At 34.4% G+C, this 14,837-nt stretch overlaps 1 protein-coding gene across 2 annotated transcripts in view; it reads right to left on the bottom strand.

Moving 5' to 3' along the window:
• Positions 1-3,226: 3,226 nt before the first annotated feature.
• Positions 3,227-14,837, bottom strand: part of ABHD17B (abhydrolase domain containing 17B, depalmitoylase) — a 48,868-nt gene continuing 37,257 nt past the window's right edge. For both annotated transcript variants that reach the window (XM_019966061.2, XM_019966062.2), the window contains exons 2-4: positions 11,271-11,740; positions 7,493-7,672; positions 3,227-4,761 (exon numbers count right to left, since the gene is read on the bottom strand). In XM_019966061.2, coding sequence (XP_019821620.1) covers positions 4,542-4,761; positions 7,493-7,672; positions 11,271-11,737 — 867 coding nt within the window. In that variant the 5' untranslated portion in view covers positions 11,738-11,740 and the 3' untranslated portion in view covers positions 3,227-4,541. The remainder of the gene's footprint in view (positions 4,762-7,492; positions 7,673-11,270; positions 11,741-14,837) is intronic.

Genomic DNA, 14,837 nt, shown 5'->3' on the forward strand with positions numbered 1-14,837 from the left:
ACCAGCTAGGAAAAAAATATCAAAATCTCAAACTTTAGAAGTTAAAAGTTTTGATTTATAGTCTGAAATCCATGATACTTTGCAGGTAACCTGGAAAAGAGCAGTACATTTAAAATTTTTGACTCAGATGCCCTTATACTCATAAACCTATTTGCTACCTTTATTACTTCAATTAATATACTGTGTTAAGCTGTAACTTGGGGGAAAAAAGTTTAACTATTAAAATTCCTGTCTAGAAGCATTATAATTGTATTATGCCAGTTCAGTACATGGTGGCCTACAAGAGGAAATAAAGACAGAGAAAAATAATTTCAGGACCATCTGGCTTCTAATGTAAGAACCAGTTTAACAGACTTTAGCTTACTGATACTTATACTCTCGTTATTTCCTGCTCCTCCCTTTCTGTCCCCCGACCAACTAATGTCAAGTGGGTCATTTCCAGGATAGAGGTATTTGCTTCCTTCCTTTGCATTACTCATTCAATTAATTCAGTCAGAGGCATAACCATTTATAGATGTAGTAGACATCTCTCTATTCTGCAAATTATAGCTCAATTTCAGCTGTCATATGCATAGTTCCTTTTTTGATTACTCAACATTTGGGATATACATTGGTAAAATGCGATATGCTATCATGGTATATTGCCTGTTTTAAACCAAAGCAACAAATGTAAAAGCCTGTTCCGTCACCAATTAGCAGTAACTGCTTTGATGCTTTTTTTCCCCAACATTAACTGCCTATTCTTGGCATGCGATATAATTTGTAGTAAATGTGCTGCTGAAGGAAGTATTTGTTTGTTCATGTGACTATAGTTAAATTGTTAAATCTTCACCAGGTTTTAACACAACCAAATAGCTATTATTGAGCCTTGTAAAATCAATTAGTATTAAAGACAGAAATCATTAGAGGAATGTTCAAGGTATAACCTACCAATTTACTATTCAATGAATTAACTAGCTGAAAGAGAAATGTAGGAGCCTCTTTAAAAATGCTTATGATTAACACTGGAGAACAAATAAGTTTATATTGTATTACAGTTCAAAAGGACCATTGGCATAGTAGTGCAGATAAATTTGGTCAAGAGAAGATAATGACAGTACAACTCCTGACAATTAGATTGTAGACCTTGCAAAGTAACTTCTCATGTTTGGGCTTTCTCACCTGTAAAATGAAGGGATTAGGCTTTATGACACTTAAAAGTTTTCAAGATTTAAGAGTTTATCTGGCTTCCCATAATACCTGTTCTTGAAGTTTTTGCCATAATGTCTACTTGCACCTAAGAACATCCTATTTACATGACAAACGTCATCAGTTTCCAACTTAAAATTTTTTTTCATTTATCGAGTTTTCTTAAAGTGAGCAACACCTATGTATTTATAGAAATCACCAAGAAAAAAACTACTGTGGAATATATTCTTAGGTGGAATGTAGGACTGGTGAGGAGAAGTGTGAAGATGACATACCAATTTAACTTCTGATTCTTCTTTTTTGTTATGTATACTGCTGACCATTTTCTCAGAACCCAAGACTACTATCCAAACTGTACAGTGTAGATATGCATAAAAGCCACATATCAAAATATGTTGTTTGGTGCTCCTGTTGTCAAGGAAGGTTAAAAATTGATGAGACATTAGATATGAGTGGCGCTAAGAGGTTTTCACATTTCATTAGGAATGTAAGGGATCAATCTGTGCCATCTTTTCATTTCTAGTAGTAAGCTATGGTCCAGTGACTTTCCAAGGTCACGGATCTATTAATGTCATTTGAGAAGAGCGCACAGATATGATTGCCAATTCTACATCATACTGTCATTCTTCTAGATGTCAGAGCAGGAGATGCTCTGATTAGGCAGAACTCTAAATGAAATATAATATCTTAAAGACACTTTACAGATGGGCCATCTAGCTCAATTTCTCATTTAAAATCTGAAATTTCTTCTGTAGCCCTGTGTCAGATGTCATTCAGCTTCTGTGCCAATGGTTAAGATACTCACTTATCCTTCAGAGGTGTTCCCTTTCCTTAATGGACACAGAACCATAAATTCTTTCTTACACTGAGCTCTAATCTGCTGTTTCGCAACTTTCACCTAGTTTTACGGAGTCAAAAAGGATAAACTGTACATACCTATCAAATATTTGAAGACAGCTATCATTCCTTAGTCATGTAATTCTTTGGTTATTCTTTGGGTTTCGGTTTATGAGACCCTTCCCAACTTGGTAAAACACCCCAGGATTTGCTCTAATTTGTGAATGTCCTTTCACTGCATCTTGAAATTAGTATTGCAGATGTGGTTTAACAAGCATTTTGTACATGAGATTATTTCTCCATGATCAATTTTTCATTACCATGAGCTTACTTAAGGTTGTAATCAACTGGCTCACATGTTATTTCTTGCAAGCTACAATCTCCAGGTATTTTTCCTCCATAAGCTCTTTATAAGTATAGTTTCATATTTCTATCAGTGGCTTTCTGTTTCCAGAATAATCATACCATGTGCAATTGTGCCCCTAACTAGCTTGCCAGCCTCATCCTTATGACATCCTTTCCCCTTGACCCCTGACAAGTCTTCTTAATTTCAAACACACCATATCCTTCGTCTAGGCTTCCACATACTGTTCCCCTCAGCCAGGAATGTTTTTTTGGGCCACCCAGGTCTAGTCTTTTCTTAAGTTATCCTTCAAAGCTCAGTTCAGATACCACTTCTTTGTGGGACTCCTCGACTTCTCCCTCCCCATGTTCCCTCTCAAGAATGCCTTTTACCTATTCTAATACCCTATAAATCTTCTTCAGTCTTACACAAACAGTAATAATACTCATGCAATAGAGTATCTGTCTCCTCAGTTATACTGTGAAGTCTCTGAGGACAAGGTTGATGTCTACCTTTATTTGGCATAGGGTTTTGAATGATTTAAACATTCAGTAAGTACCTGGTGAATGAGTGAGTAAATACTGAAGTAGTATGATCAATATTTTGATTTTCCCAGGTGATAATATATATAGATATAAAAAAACCCACTTAGCCAAACTCTGGGGTATGTTGTACAAATAAGGAACTATCTAGGCTTCAAGACAATAATAAGAAGGAAAAAGTCTCTTTAAAAGAAAGCAATAATAATAAAATTTAGAAAACTATAGATCTATATACTATAAAGATCAATGGTATTTTTTTCCAGTCCTTATTTTAAGTAGGAAGTGAGGAGCATGGAAGAAGGAAAACAAGCACAGCTGAGTGGCATATTTTTGTTTTACTATTAATTCGACACATCTGAACCAAAGCATTCACAATACTTGATATACTTTGAAGAGAATCATATACTATAGTCTTAGACATAACCACAGAACAAGCAGAACAATTAAAACTACATAAGGCCTTAAAATATATCCACAGTGTGTATATTCATTCATTTACAAATTAGACTACATACCATTAATTTTAATTTTTCTTTCATTGTTTTATTCAAGCAGTATTCATTCAAGGAAAGGCAACTTAGTTTTTGTGTGTGAGCTTTATTTTTTTTTTTTTACTACATTGGTTATTATAAAAGTTATGAATTAAATGTTTTCTTATCTCCTGCATCCAGGAGTAAATCCATGAAATTCTCAGAAAGTAATTCAAAACAACAGGTCTTATTCTTAAAAACAGTCAGAGTGAAAACGGATTGAACAGCCAGTCTGTGTGTAGTCTTAAGGAACATCTAATGGACTTTCAGATTTTCTAATAATGATAGTATTGCATTTCTACGGGATTAGTCAAAATTTAAAACATTGTGTACAAAATCATTCTTGAAGCTCTAAATGCCTTTTAAATTACTAATTTGAAAATTTTAAGTAGTTGCCTCACAGTACCAAACTTAAAACTCAAAACTAGTTCAAATTCAGTTCTATCGTGACTTCTCATTTAAAGGTAACTAGTTGGTAAATTAACAGATGGCATAAAAATTAAGACTTACATCATTTTTTTTTTTTAAGGAGAAAATGTATGATAACCAGGGAATACAGAAAATTCAATGTATTTTACAATAAAAATAACCTTTTAAATCTCTATCCCTGTACAACAGGGTTTAGGTCATCTTTAGTGAACTTGCATGTTTTCATATAGTTTATTATGAGTACTTGAACTGTTTTAGATATACAGCTTTTTATTGAAAGAATATTACATTTTTATACCAGGATAAGATTTAGTACATTGAGATGTTTTAAAAATATTTATAAATTTGTTTCTGATATGCAAAAGCATTTGGCAATACTTTTATAGCATTTGATTTTATAGAATTAAAATTTCATACAGTACTCATCTTGATGTTTAAAAAAAAATTCACAGAAAAAATATAAATTACATAGCCTGACTGCATGATACTGTTATTTCCAGTTTTTAGTTTGGTAATTAAAACCTTCATTAAGTCTGTTAACAAATCATTACCTGTACATTTATGAAGGCAACTGACATGATTTGCAAACAAAACCTTCAGGTTTTATGTTATTTACCAAAGAGTGCAGTTCAGCAAGAAAAGAAAATCCAATATGCAAATTTACAGAATATTTTACAAATTTACCAGTTCCTGTGACACAAACTGTTTCAATCTTTCAAGGTATTGTCCATAAAGTTCCACATCATTGTGACCTGCCCCTTCAACCCACAGAGGCTCCACAGGTCTTTGGCAACGCTCAAACAATGCGAGACCATGTGAAAAGTCTATTACTTCATCTTCAGTCCCATGAATTATTAATACTGGAGAGGTTATCTTAGAGATTTTGTCAATGCTGTAGGAAAAGAGAAGGGGGAAGAAGTCAACAAATTAAGTATGAAAAGGAAACATAAAACAGATTTTCTTGTGTTATATTAGATAATTCAAACATCAGAACCACCTGTAAATCAATTCAGAGGGATAGATACCTTTTAGATTAGAAATAAGATTCAAAAGTCATCTTTACATTACTCCCTGCTTTAAGATTATCTGAAGATGTTAATTTCATGCACTTCTGTTTGAGAGAATGACTCAATTATTACAGTCACCTTAGTTTGCTTTTCTACAGATATTTTTTCTTTTTGGCTGTTCTATAGCATGTGGGATCTTAGTTCCAGAGCAATGGGAAGTGCAGAGTCTTAACCACTGGACTGCCAGGGGAATCTCTCCTTTCTACAATGTTGATATTTAGAATAGAAACTTAGGTTGCAAGGAGAGGAGGAAATCAAGGGCTATTTCAGCTATGTGCTAACTTAATACCTCTCTGCACTCATATTTTTTTCTCCCTCCTAATCTCTTACTAAAATGATAGCAAAATATATTTTTTTAGGGTATTTACTCACAAAAATTAAAATAAAATACAACATTTTGGAACAGGAAAGCAGATGAGTATGTGAGAAAATAGATTAAAAGTGTAGGAGAAAACACAATTTTAAGAGGATAGAAGGGTAAAGTGAAGAACCAGCCCAATTTGTACTACGGAATACTCCAGAAGGAACTGACATGGGGATGAAGGCAGGTGATTCAAATCTACAGAATTTGTTCAAAGTCTCTTTAAGAAGTAGTTAGCCACCCCTGCCCCAGTTCTTTTCCTTCCCCTTGCTTTTGCAGCTGGGTAACTTCCCTGTACCTAGTGGACTAGGGGATTACAGACACAGTTTAAGGCAGAGATATCAAATAACAAGTAAACATATACATGCTGGCATCCAGGCCTTCATTCCTAAGGCATAGATGTAGGAAGAGTCTTCTTTGGAGACTATATATTTGCCTTAAGAGGAAAGATAAATAAATTCTGATGAGCAGCATGGGAATCCCCAACTAATCGGCTTGACCAGATCACTGGATAGTGAAACTCAGTCAACAAGTCTTAATCACCCACTTCAGGTCAGCTCTTTAATTCCTTACTTTTCCATATGAGCACATAACCAAGAATTATCAGACATCAGAGGAGAATACTTTAAATGTAACACAAGGATCAAAATAAACAATAAAAAAGGGCAATTTGGAAGAGACAAACTATACAAAGAAGCCTTACAAATAACAATTCTTTAAAAATTTCCTGAGAGAGAGAGAGAGACGCCAAGGCATTTAGGTATTATAAGCATAAAATGAGGATAGAGTCTTGAAAAAGAAGACATCAATGAAATAATTCAAGGCAACATTTGGTAAGGAGAAATGCTTGGGTATATTATTTGCTGCCAACTATTCCATAATAGAGGAATTAAACAAAAAAGGAAATGTATGTTTTTCAAACAGTTTACTGTTAGTGCTTCTGTTGGTGTAGCTAAAACGAAAGAGGGTGTCAGACAGACACATAACTTGGCAGTAGTTTACCCCAAATGTCTCCCTATCATTCCAACCATTCAGCAAAACAGTATAACACATATACCCTCCAATCTACCATTTTCTAAAACCAAAACAAATCCCCAATAAATGTAAAAACCAAAAAACCCCATAGGCTTGCTCTGGTGATAGGATCATATGCTCCCATAAGCTTGCCTACCAAAGTAAGCCTTTAGGCTAATGAAGAAAAAATGGTTTTGAAATGACCCTTGCTGTTCTTATAAATAATTGAGTGATGTTTTGGCCTTTGGCCCATCTATCATTCACAAAAAACCTTCGTATTGCTGCCCATTTGAGAAAGAAAGTAAGACTGAAATTTGCCAGGCTCTCACTTCTTGCCTTTTCCCTTTATTGGGAAAAACAGGCCATCAATTTTTTTGTAATGATGAAGAGGAGCTAGCACGAACTATCATTCTACGTTGAGAGACATGAAGAAATGTAGTCCTCCTTTTAAATCTAACACTTATGTTTGCAGACTTATGGGGCAATAATTATTCTGGTTCATTTAAGACAACATTTTTGCAATTCATTTCTTTTGTAAAACATATCACTAATGAGACATCATTCACTTATTTTTATGCACATGTATCTCCTTTTCCTCTACTTGTTCCTCTCCTTCAGTATTATGCACCTCACTGGATGGCACTATCACCCATTAGCAACTCAACAGAAATCTGGGGGGACCTCCCTGCTGGTCCAGTGGTTAACTCTCTCAGCTCCCAAAGCAGGGGGCCCAGGTTCGATCCCTGGTCAGGGAACTAGATCCCACATGCTGCAACTAAGACCTGGTGCAGCCAAATAAATGAATAAATATTAAAAAAAAAAAAGAAAAGAAATCTGGGAATTATATTCAATGTCTTTTGTTTATATACAGTCTAACATTTATTCTATCAATTTTACTTCTCAAATTCATTCTCTTGTCTCCAATACGAGTGCCACTGTCTGGGGAATAAGGCTCACAGCACTTTTCACCTAGGTTACTATTGCGCAAACATTTCAGCCTGCTGACTGGTGTCCTGCCACCACCCTCTTCACAGATTAATTATTTCACAATTTCGATAATATATGTAAAATATTAATAGGAGTTCAAGGCTGAGAGAACTGTATCATGAATACCTTGAGCGATGGAAAAAAATTCCTTCTAAAATTTTTTTGAATTAAACTACTTGCATATTAATACTTACTTTGGGAATGCATCAAAACAGTAGGTCTTCTTGGTATCAGGAAAAGCAACTCGCATTCCTGAGGTCAAAGGAGAATGAAGAATAACAGCAGCACTCTCATACCGAGCAGCAAGATCCACAGATGGTACTGTCCCTATACTCTGGCCATATATAATCACATTTTCAGGGCGAATGCCATATCTACATAGTACAGAAGTTTAAAAAAAAAAAAGGGTTGTAGAGTCAGACTGGTATGAAATGTTCAGTCACTAGTAAGTACTTAATCTTACAAAAGAATGACTTAGAATGAGACAATGCCAACAAATTTATATTTAAAATTTAAGTTTCTTAGTCACCACTACCATATCTAATGCCATAATAAAATCTATATTCATTTATTTCATCGGTTTCCATTCCATCTTTTGAAAAAATAGTAGCTGAGGTCTCTTACAATGTTAACCTTAAAGAATGAATTTATTAAATCATTTATACAATTCAATGTAGCTTACTATTAAATATATTTGGAACATACTATGTCACTAATATTTTAATGGAGATTCAGTTTTTATATTCCATTCAATGTAACAGAGGTTCTTTATTTCTCTAGGTATTAAAAGTGGCTCTTTTTATTTTCTGAAGTTGGTCATAGTTAACAGTAGGGAATGAATAAAATATATGTATTATAGCCTAGCGCAAACTACTTATTTTCTTGAGATTTGCATTTATTCACCCATAGAAATGGACTAATGTGGAAAAAGATCAACAGATGAATGGGAATTTCAAATGCCACATGGTTTGGTGATTTATGAATAGACTTCATGACAAAATCTCAAGAGAACTACCTTAATTCCTTTAAAAATGTTTCAGTAATACTGGATACACACTATGTTTCTACAATATAATTGTCCTAACTATAAACTACTGGCAGTGTAAGTGAGGTACTGTGGGAGCTTATGAATGTGCGATTAAGGGCTAGAGTCACATCAAGTACACTGCCTTTCCACTTTAGTGGTCTGACAGCAGTCATTTCTGGATGCTGACAGTTATCTGCACAACAGTTTTTAGTTTTGTGAAAAGGTAAAAGAATCTGAATATTTACCAGGAAAAAAGTAAGATAAACCCTTGTGCTTCCTATAGCTCTTGCCAGGGGCACAAGACTATTCGAACTATCTAGGTGGTGACGTACCGCCTTACAATTTCTTCAAATCAGTTCTACACAAAAATTTGGACCCTGGCCCAGAGACTGGGTTCGAGTTACTCCAGATTGACTCTAAATGTAACAAAACTAAGAAAAGTTTTTTTTTGTTTGTTTGCAACAGACTTAACTTTATAGGAATGAAGGAATTAGGAAAATGAACATTTGGTGGCAGTGACGGGTTTTAGGCTAAAGCTAGCAATGGCAAGGCTCCAAAGTAGCAGAAGCAGCTGCCAATTTAGCATCAGAGGACTTGAGGCAGAAACAGAATTTCAGAATAGTACATGTTGGAAAGGACTTTAGAGACCATCTAATCTAGGTCAGCTGCTTACTGAGCAGATGTTCAAAGTCAGAGTAAGTTAATGACAGACCTATAATTAGGCTCAGGTATACTGACTCCAGGTCCAGTGCTTTTTCTATTACAGCACACAGATAAGGAGCTCAGAGACTGTGGGGGAAAGGCCACAGAGTGAGTATTAGTCCCTTATTTTCTGTTGATCCATCAGAAGTTCAGTAATGTGGGTTATAAATATTCAATTACCCTTAAAAGGAAGTTACTCAAATAATAATTAAGCTCATTAATTATTTTTTCCCTTCCTGTTACTTAAACCCTAACTTTTTACTTTAATTCAGTAAAGGAAATGAAAGGCATGCATTCTAATTACACATATTTTATTAGATGATAGAATTCAAGAACTGGAAAGAATCTTGGAGATGATTTAACTCAACCTCTTCATTAAGCAAAGAAACAGAAAAGTTAAAGTTTTCAAGACTTCCTATACTTACTAAGTCCTCTAACCATATTTAGGGTTCAATGTAAGAGAAATTACAAGTCTGAAATTCTATGGTAAACGAGTATGTGAGATAATTTACCTATTCTGTTCCTGCTCTTCAGTCATACTGGTCAAATGTATAAAAAGATTAACCAAGATAAGAAATCATTTTAGAACGTTTCTTTTAAATTGATATCAGAGAAAACTTAAAAAAGAAAAATAATAAAGCTGACCACTTACAAGAGGGGATTCTTTTACGTAAACATAGAAAGAACACCTGCTAAGTCACTTCAGTTGTGTCCGATTCTGTACAACCCCACAGACGGCAGCCCACCAGACTGCCTCGTCCCTGGGATTCTCCAGGCAAGAACACTGGGGTGGGTTGCCATTTCCTTCTCCAATGCATGAAAGTGAAAAGTGAAACTGAAGTCGCTCAGTCGTGACCGACTCTTAGCGACCTCATGGACTGCAGCCCACCAGGCTCCTCCATCCATGGGATTTTCTAGGCAAGAGTACTGGAGTGGGGTGCCATTGCCTTCTCCGAGAAAGAACACCTAACTGGATAATAATGTTTTACTTCAATAAATTTATACTTTTGTTTTACTTAGCACTAGTAAGGAAGGCTTTCTGCTTTTAGCACTATACTAATTCACTGAAGTTGATTATAGTATGTGAATTATATTGCAATAAATCTGTTATTTAAAAAATTATATTTTCCTGACAAGTATTATACTATATTCAACTGGCTGACTCTGAAAGCAGGCACTCACTTTTGTTTGTATGCCTGAGGGGATTGATACCAGTGTAACTGAAGCAGATTTTGCAGTCATTTACGGTAGTTTGGACGTTTATAAATATTTACCCTTCTATGCCTGCCTCCCTCCCACCCCGAAGCTACTTAATTACTACTTACCATCTCTTTTTTTTTACTTGTTAGAAATATGTTCTCATATCATTTCAATTGACTTAATCTCTTTTATACACTTCTGTCCAGTTCTTTCCCTGGACAGAACTCTGCTATGAGACCATAATTCTATTATACATCTTGGGGGAGGGGGGTAAATGTTTCTAAAGACATTTTCTAAAAAGATTATACCTACTAATAAAATTGAGGAAGTTCTTCCCAGCCAACTGAAACCATTAATATTAATATTTAAAGATTAAATTAGGAATGGGAAGTTTTCTCTATGTACTCTAAAATACTCTGGAATTCAGGCAGCTTATTAATGTATAATGAGGAATAATTTGTACTAAGGTATTATTTCTATTTAGTGTACATTATCTGTCTGATGAGAAAATGCACTGAAGTATACAAAACTGCAATATTTTTCAAGAAAAAATTGTAAGTATCTTGGCGACTAAAAGATGATTAATGTAATTTCTATTTATTTTTAATTATATAAAATAATGCAAATCCTGCTTAGGATCTGAACAAAAGCAATCTAGTCTCTTATTCTGTTAATGACAGATCAAGTGAATGATTATTTAAATCACTGTTTTTTCTCTCTTGAAATTCTGCAACTTTGAATAAACATTTTAATACCACAATCCAGTAAGTTTTCTTTTTCTCTAATAAGTTTCTAAAGCCAAACATTTTTCATTGGCTTAAATAAATTTTTAAGAATCTCTCTCTCACACACACACATAATTTATCAAACTCTTTTATGCTATTATACAAAATTTAAAATTATAATCTAAAACTGTAACTATTTATAGATTTATACAGGTAAATATAATCTCTACTTAGTACTTCAAGGTGTATTACAAAAACATATTATTTTTACACAAGACAATTTCAGCGTGTGGAAAACAATTTCCAATCACTATTTACCTTGTCCTAAGAGCAAGCCAAGCAGCTTCTATGTCTGCATAGAGGTTCTTCTCTGTTGGTTTCCCAGAACTTGCACCATATCCAGAATAATCATATGAGAATATATTACAATTAATCCGTGATCCCAGTCCTATGTAAAAGCTGCTCATCTGACCAAGATCAACAGCATTTCCATGTGAGAAGAGTAAAGTATATTTGGCATTGGGTGAGCAACGCACAAACATGCAGGCAATTCTGTTGCCTTTACTGGTTCTAGTCATGAAACATTCAATGGCATCTTTTTCTCTAGAAGAATATTGCCAGTCTGCTCGTTCTGATAGGTGTAAAGTCCAACGGCTTCCACTTTCATCACACATCAGCGTATAAGTTGGATCAGGTGGCAAAAATGCTAACTTTGAAGCAATTTTCCCTGGACAAGGTGGACAGCAGAAGAGGCAACATAGCTCACTGAACGAAAGATTATTCATCTTCTGAAAAAGAAAATAGTCAATGTTTTAATCACTGAATGTGCATTCTGCATTTACATACAATAAAAGTTAAAACAAAGACACCAACCAGTAAATTCTACTAGTGGTCAGTGTCTACTACTGTTACATGAAGTATCCTTGCCCCAACAGATTTTTGGCATCTTTGTAGAAACACATTAAATCCTGAGGTGAGGCAAATACTCCTGAGCAGAAAACAGATTCAAATACTACATGACACCTTTCAAATAGTAGTGATATCTTGTAATACTTAACCAAAATATGAAAAATGATATTCATACCAGAGAATAGGGGTATAAATTTGATATTTCTCCACAAAAAACAACAAAGGAGGTATGAAATATCTTTAGTTTGTAATTTCAGTGAAAATTTTCAGAATCTCAAGAGAAGTTAGGGATTTAACATAATAAACATATAATAATAGCACTGATGAAGCACTTACTGTCTATCAGGTGCTGTGCTAAGTGTACTATGCCTTTTCGCATGTTTAATCCTCTAAGCAGTCCTCTTTGGTAGTCTGAGAAAGAAACCTGCACAAGGTCAATCAGCTGCAGAGCCAGGATTTTACACCAGGCTCAGGCATCGTCCTACATCCCTAGGTCATACTGCCTCAAAGGCTGAGAACACTACTTGACTCAGAAGCCTATTATTTCAGCCATAGTGCCAGCGGCCTAAATAACCTATAAGACATTAAAATCAATATATGTTATGTATGTAATTATTGCCCAAATCAAGAAGGCATTATTATGGAAAAAAAGGTAAAATCTGCTCAAGGAAAACTTTCAAATGGTTGGACAGAAATAAGTGGAACGTTTGAAGTCAGAGTTGGGGGTAGCACTTGTTAACCATATAACCTTGAGCAAATTATTTACCTTTTTGACCCTTATTGTCTTCGTTAAGTAAATGCCTACAATGAACAGACTGGTCGTGAAGAACAAATACAATGATATTGTTAAAGCATTTAACATGGTAATAATGGCTATAGTCGACACTCAGAATGGTCCACTTTCTCCTGTGCCTTTTTCATCAATATTTTAAAAGTATCCACAGTTCATATTAACTCAGGAACATAAATAAAGTACTACTTGTTTGCCCTACCAGCATTTCCTTCTAATTATCCTTTCTTAAATTCTTATCTCTTTTTATTGGCAGACCATTACTTAGTTCCAGTAAGAAGGCATTCAAAACAAACACCTTCCAGAGTAACCAGAGGTCTCTCTGGTCTGGTCTAATGTCATCTAATTTTCTCTAAAAAATCTAAATAAAGGATAGGAAAAAAGTACTTCATTATACCAAAAAAAATGAAAAAAAAAAAATCACTCAGAAGAGTGACTAAAGTGTTGAATACATAAAGAAAGGGATGCCTATTTCATTAATTACTGATTCAAAATCTAGTTTATATTGCTTAATACAAATGTGTTAATTTCCATGTATAAATTGAGTAGGTAGAAAGAAGCAGCAGAAACATCAGAGAAAGAAGCAAGCAAGGGTAGGAGTGATATGAAAGCCTTTAAAAGATGAGTAAAGTAAAGGCAGAAAGGGAAGCATTTTACTTGCATTTCTATCTTTATTCCCTTTCAGCCTTCAAAATGAATACAACCTGAGTAAGTTAATGTCTTACTGTGGTTGGAAAGAGTCAGATAGAGCAGAAATGACAACTAGTTGTCATCTATGATGATAGAAAATTCTAATTGGTTCCATGAAGGGTTGTGCTGAGAAGGATTCTGAGGGGATACCCAGGGTTTGCCAGACAAAGAATGTGCGACAAATTAGTGATGTCTGCTGCAGAATTTGGTTACAAATCTATTATCCTGGCCAGGTGAACAAAAGATCTGGCAGGGATGGTAGAGAAAGAAGTTCAAAGGGTCAGTTACAAAAAAGATGATCTGGAAAAAGATGAGGTAGAAGATACAATATATCAGTGCCATCTGTTTAATACTCTGCCTATGGTTATTTCTCACTTCCAATTACCTTACATGCCACCAACTGCTCACTCTGAACAGCCTATTAAAAGCTTATTGGCTATACTATGTTCCTGTAATTTACTTCTTGAACATGAAGACTTTTATATACTATAGTAATTTTGAAATAAATCTGGCTGACTGAACACACACAATGCTGCAGAGATGCTTCTGAAGATAAACACCAAAGAAAAGATGAAGACGAGAAAAATCTGCTGTGCCACGGTCAAGTCTAATGAAAGAACCTAATTTTCTTAATGGTGGCAGAAGAAATTATTCCCACCTCCACTGCCTTGAATCCACATAACTAGTATCCACTTAATAACAAAACCTTGGAAATTATTGCTTTCCTAATAACAGCTCTGATAGGGCAGCAACCCAGACTTGCTTAAAAGTTATTCTCTCCTTTCCTATAAATGTGAAATTTTTCCACAACAGAAAATATAAATAAAACAAACCTAAGTTTTACTATGATCAGAACTGAGCAAACTACTGAGGGAGAATATCTTATTCTTGATAAGTCACTGAAATATCTTGTTAAATTTAGATAATTTAAACCCAATTTTTTTATATAACTCACTTGAATATAAACATGTCATTTACCAGTTATTTCTTGGCAACAAAATAATCACAGGTAGAAAACAACAGTTATGACCAAACAAAAATAGGGATTTAAAATAAGTTATAATAAACTTATTTACAGAGAGAGAGAGAAGAGAAAACTTAAAGATGAAGCAGAAAAAAATGTCAGAAAGAAAAATACAACTGGAATCTCTGCAATAGAAAAATCAGTATCTGAAACAAAGAATTACACTGGTGGATGGGTACAAGTATCAATAAGAGTTTAAGAACACATTAGTGAACTGGAAAATCAGGATGAGGAATTCCCAAGTACAGAAGCTTTCAGGAGGATAAGAGATGGAAAATAAAGAAGAAAATTTAAGGAGGATGTAAGTAGAAATAAAAACTAATATCAATATTATATAAGAATCCCTCCAAAAAAAACAGAGGATAAAATAAAGACAATCTTAGTAATTTTTCAGAATAAAAGAAAATTCAGACCGAAATAGCTCAGAATGCCAAGAAGGTATTTAAGAAAACATTCACAGTTAGACAAATTA

This window comes from Bos indicus, chromosome 8 (assembly GCF_029378745.1).
Source record: "Bos indicus isolate NIAB-ARS_2022 breed Sahiwal x Tharparkar chromosome 8, NIAB-ARS_B.indTharparkar_mat_pri_1.0, whole genome shotgun sequence".
Lineage (NCBI taxonomy): Eukaryota > Metazoa > Chordata > Mammalia > Artiodactyla > Bovidae > Bos > Bos indicus.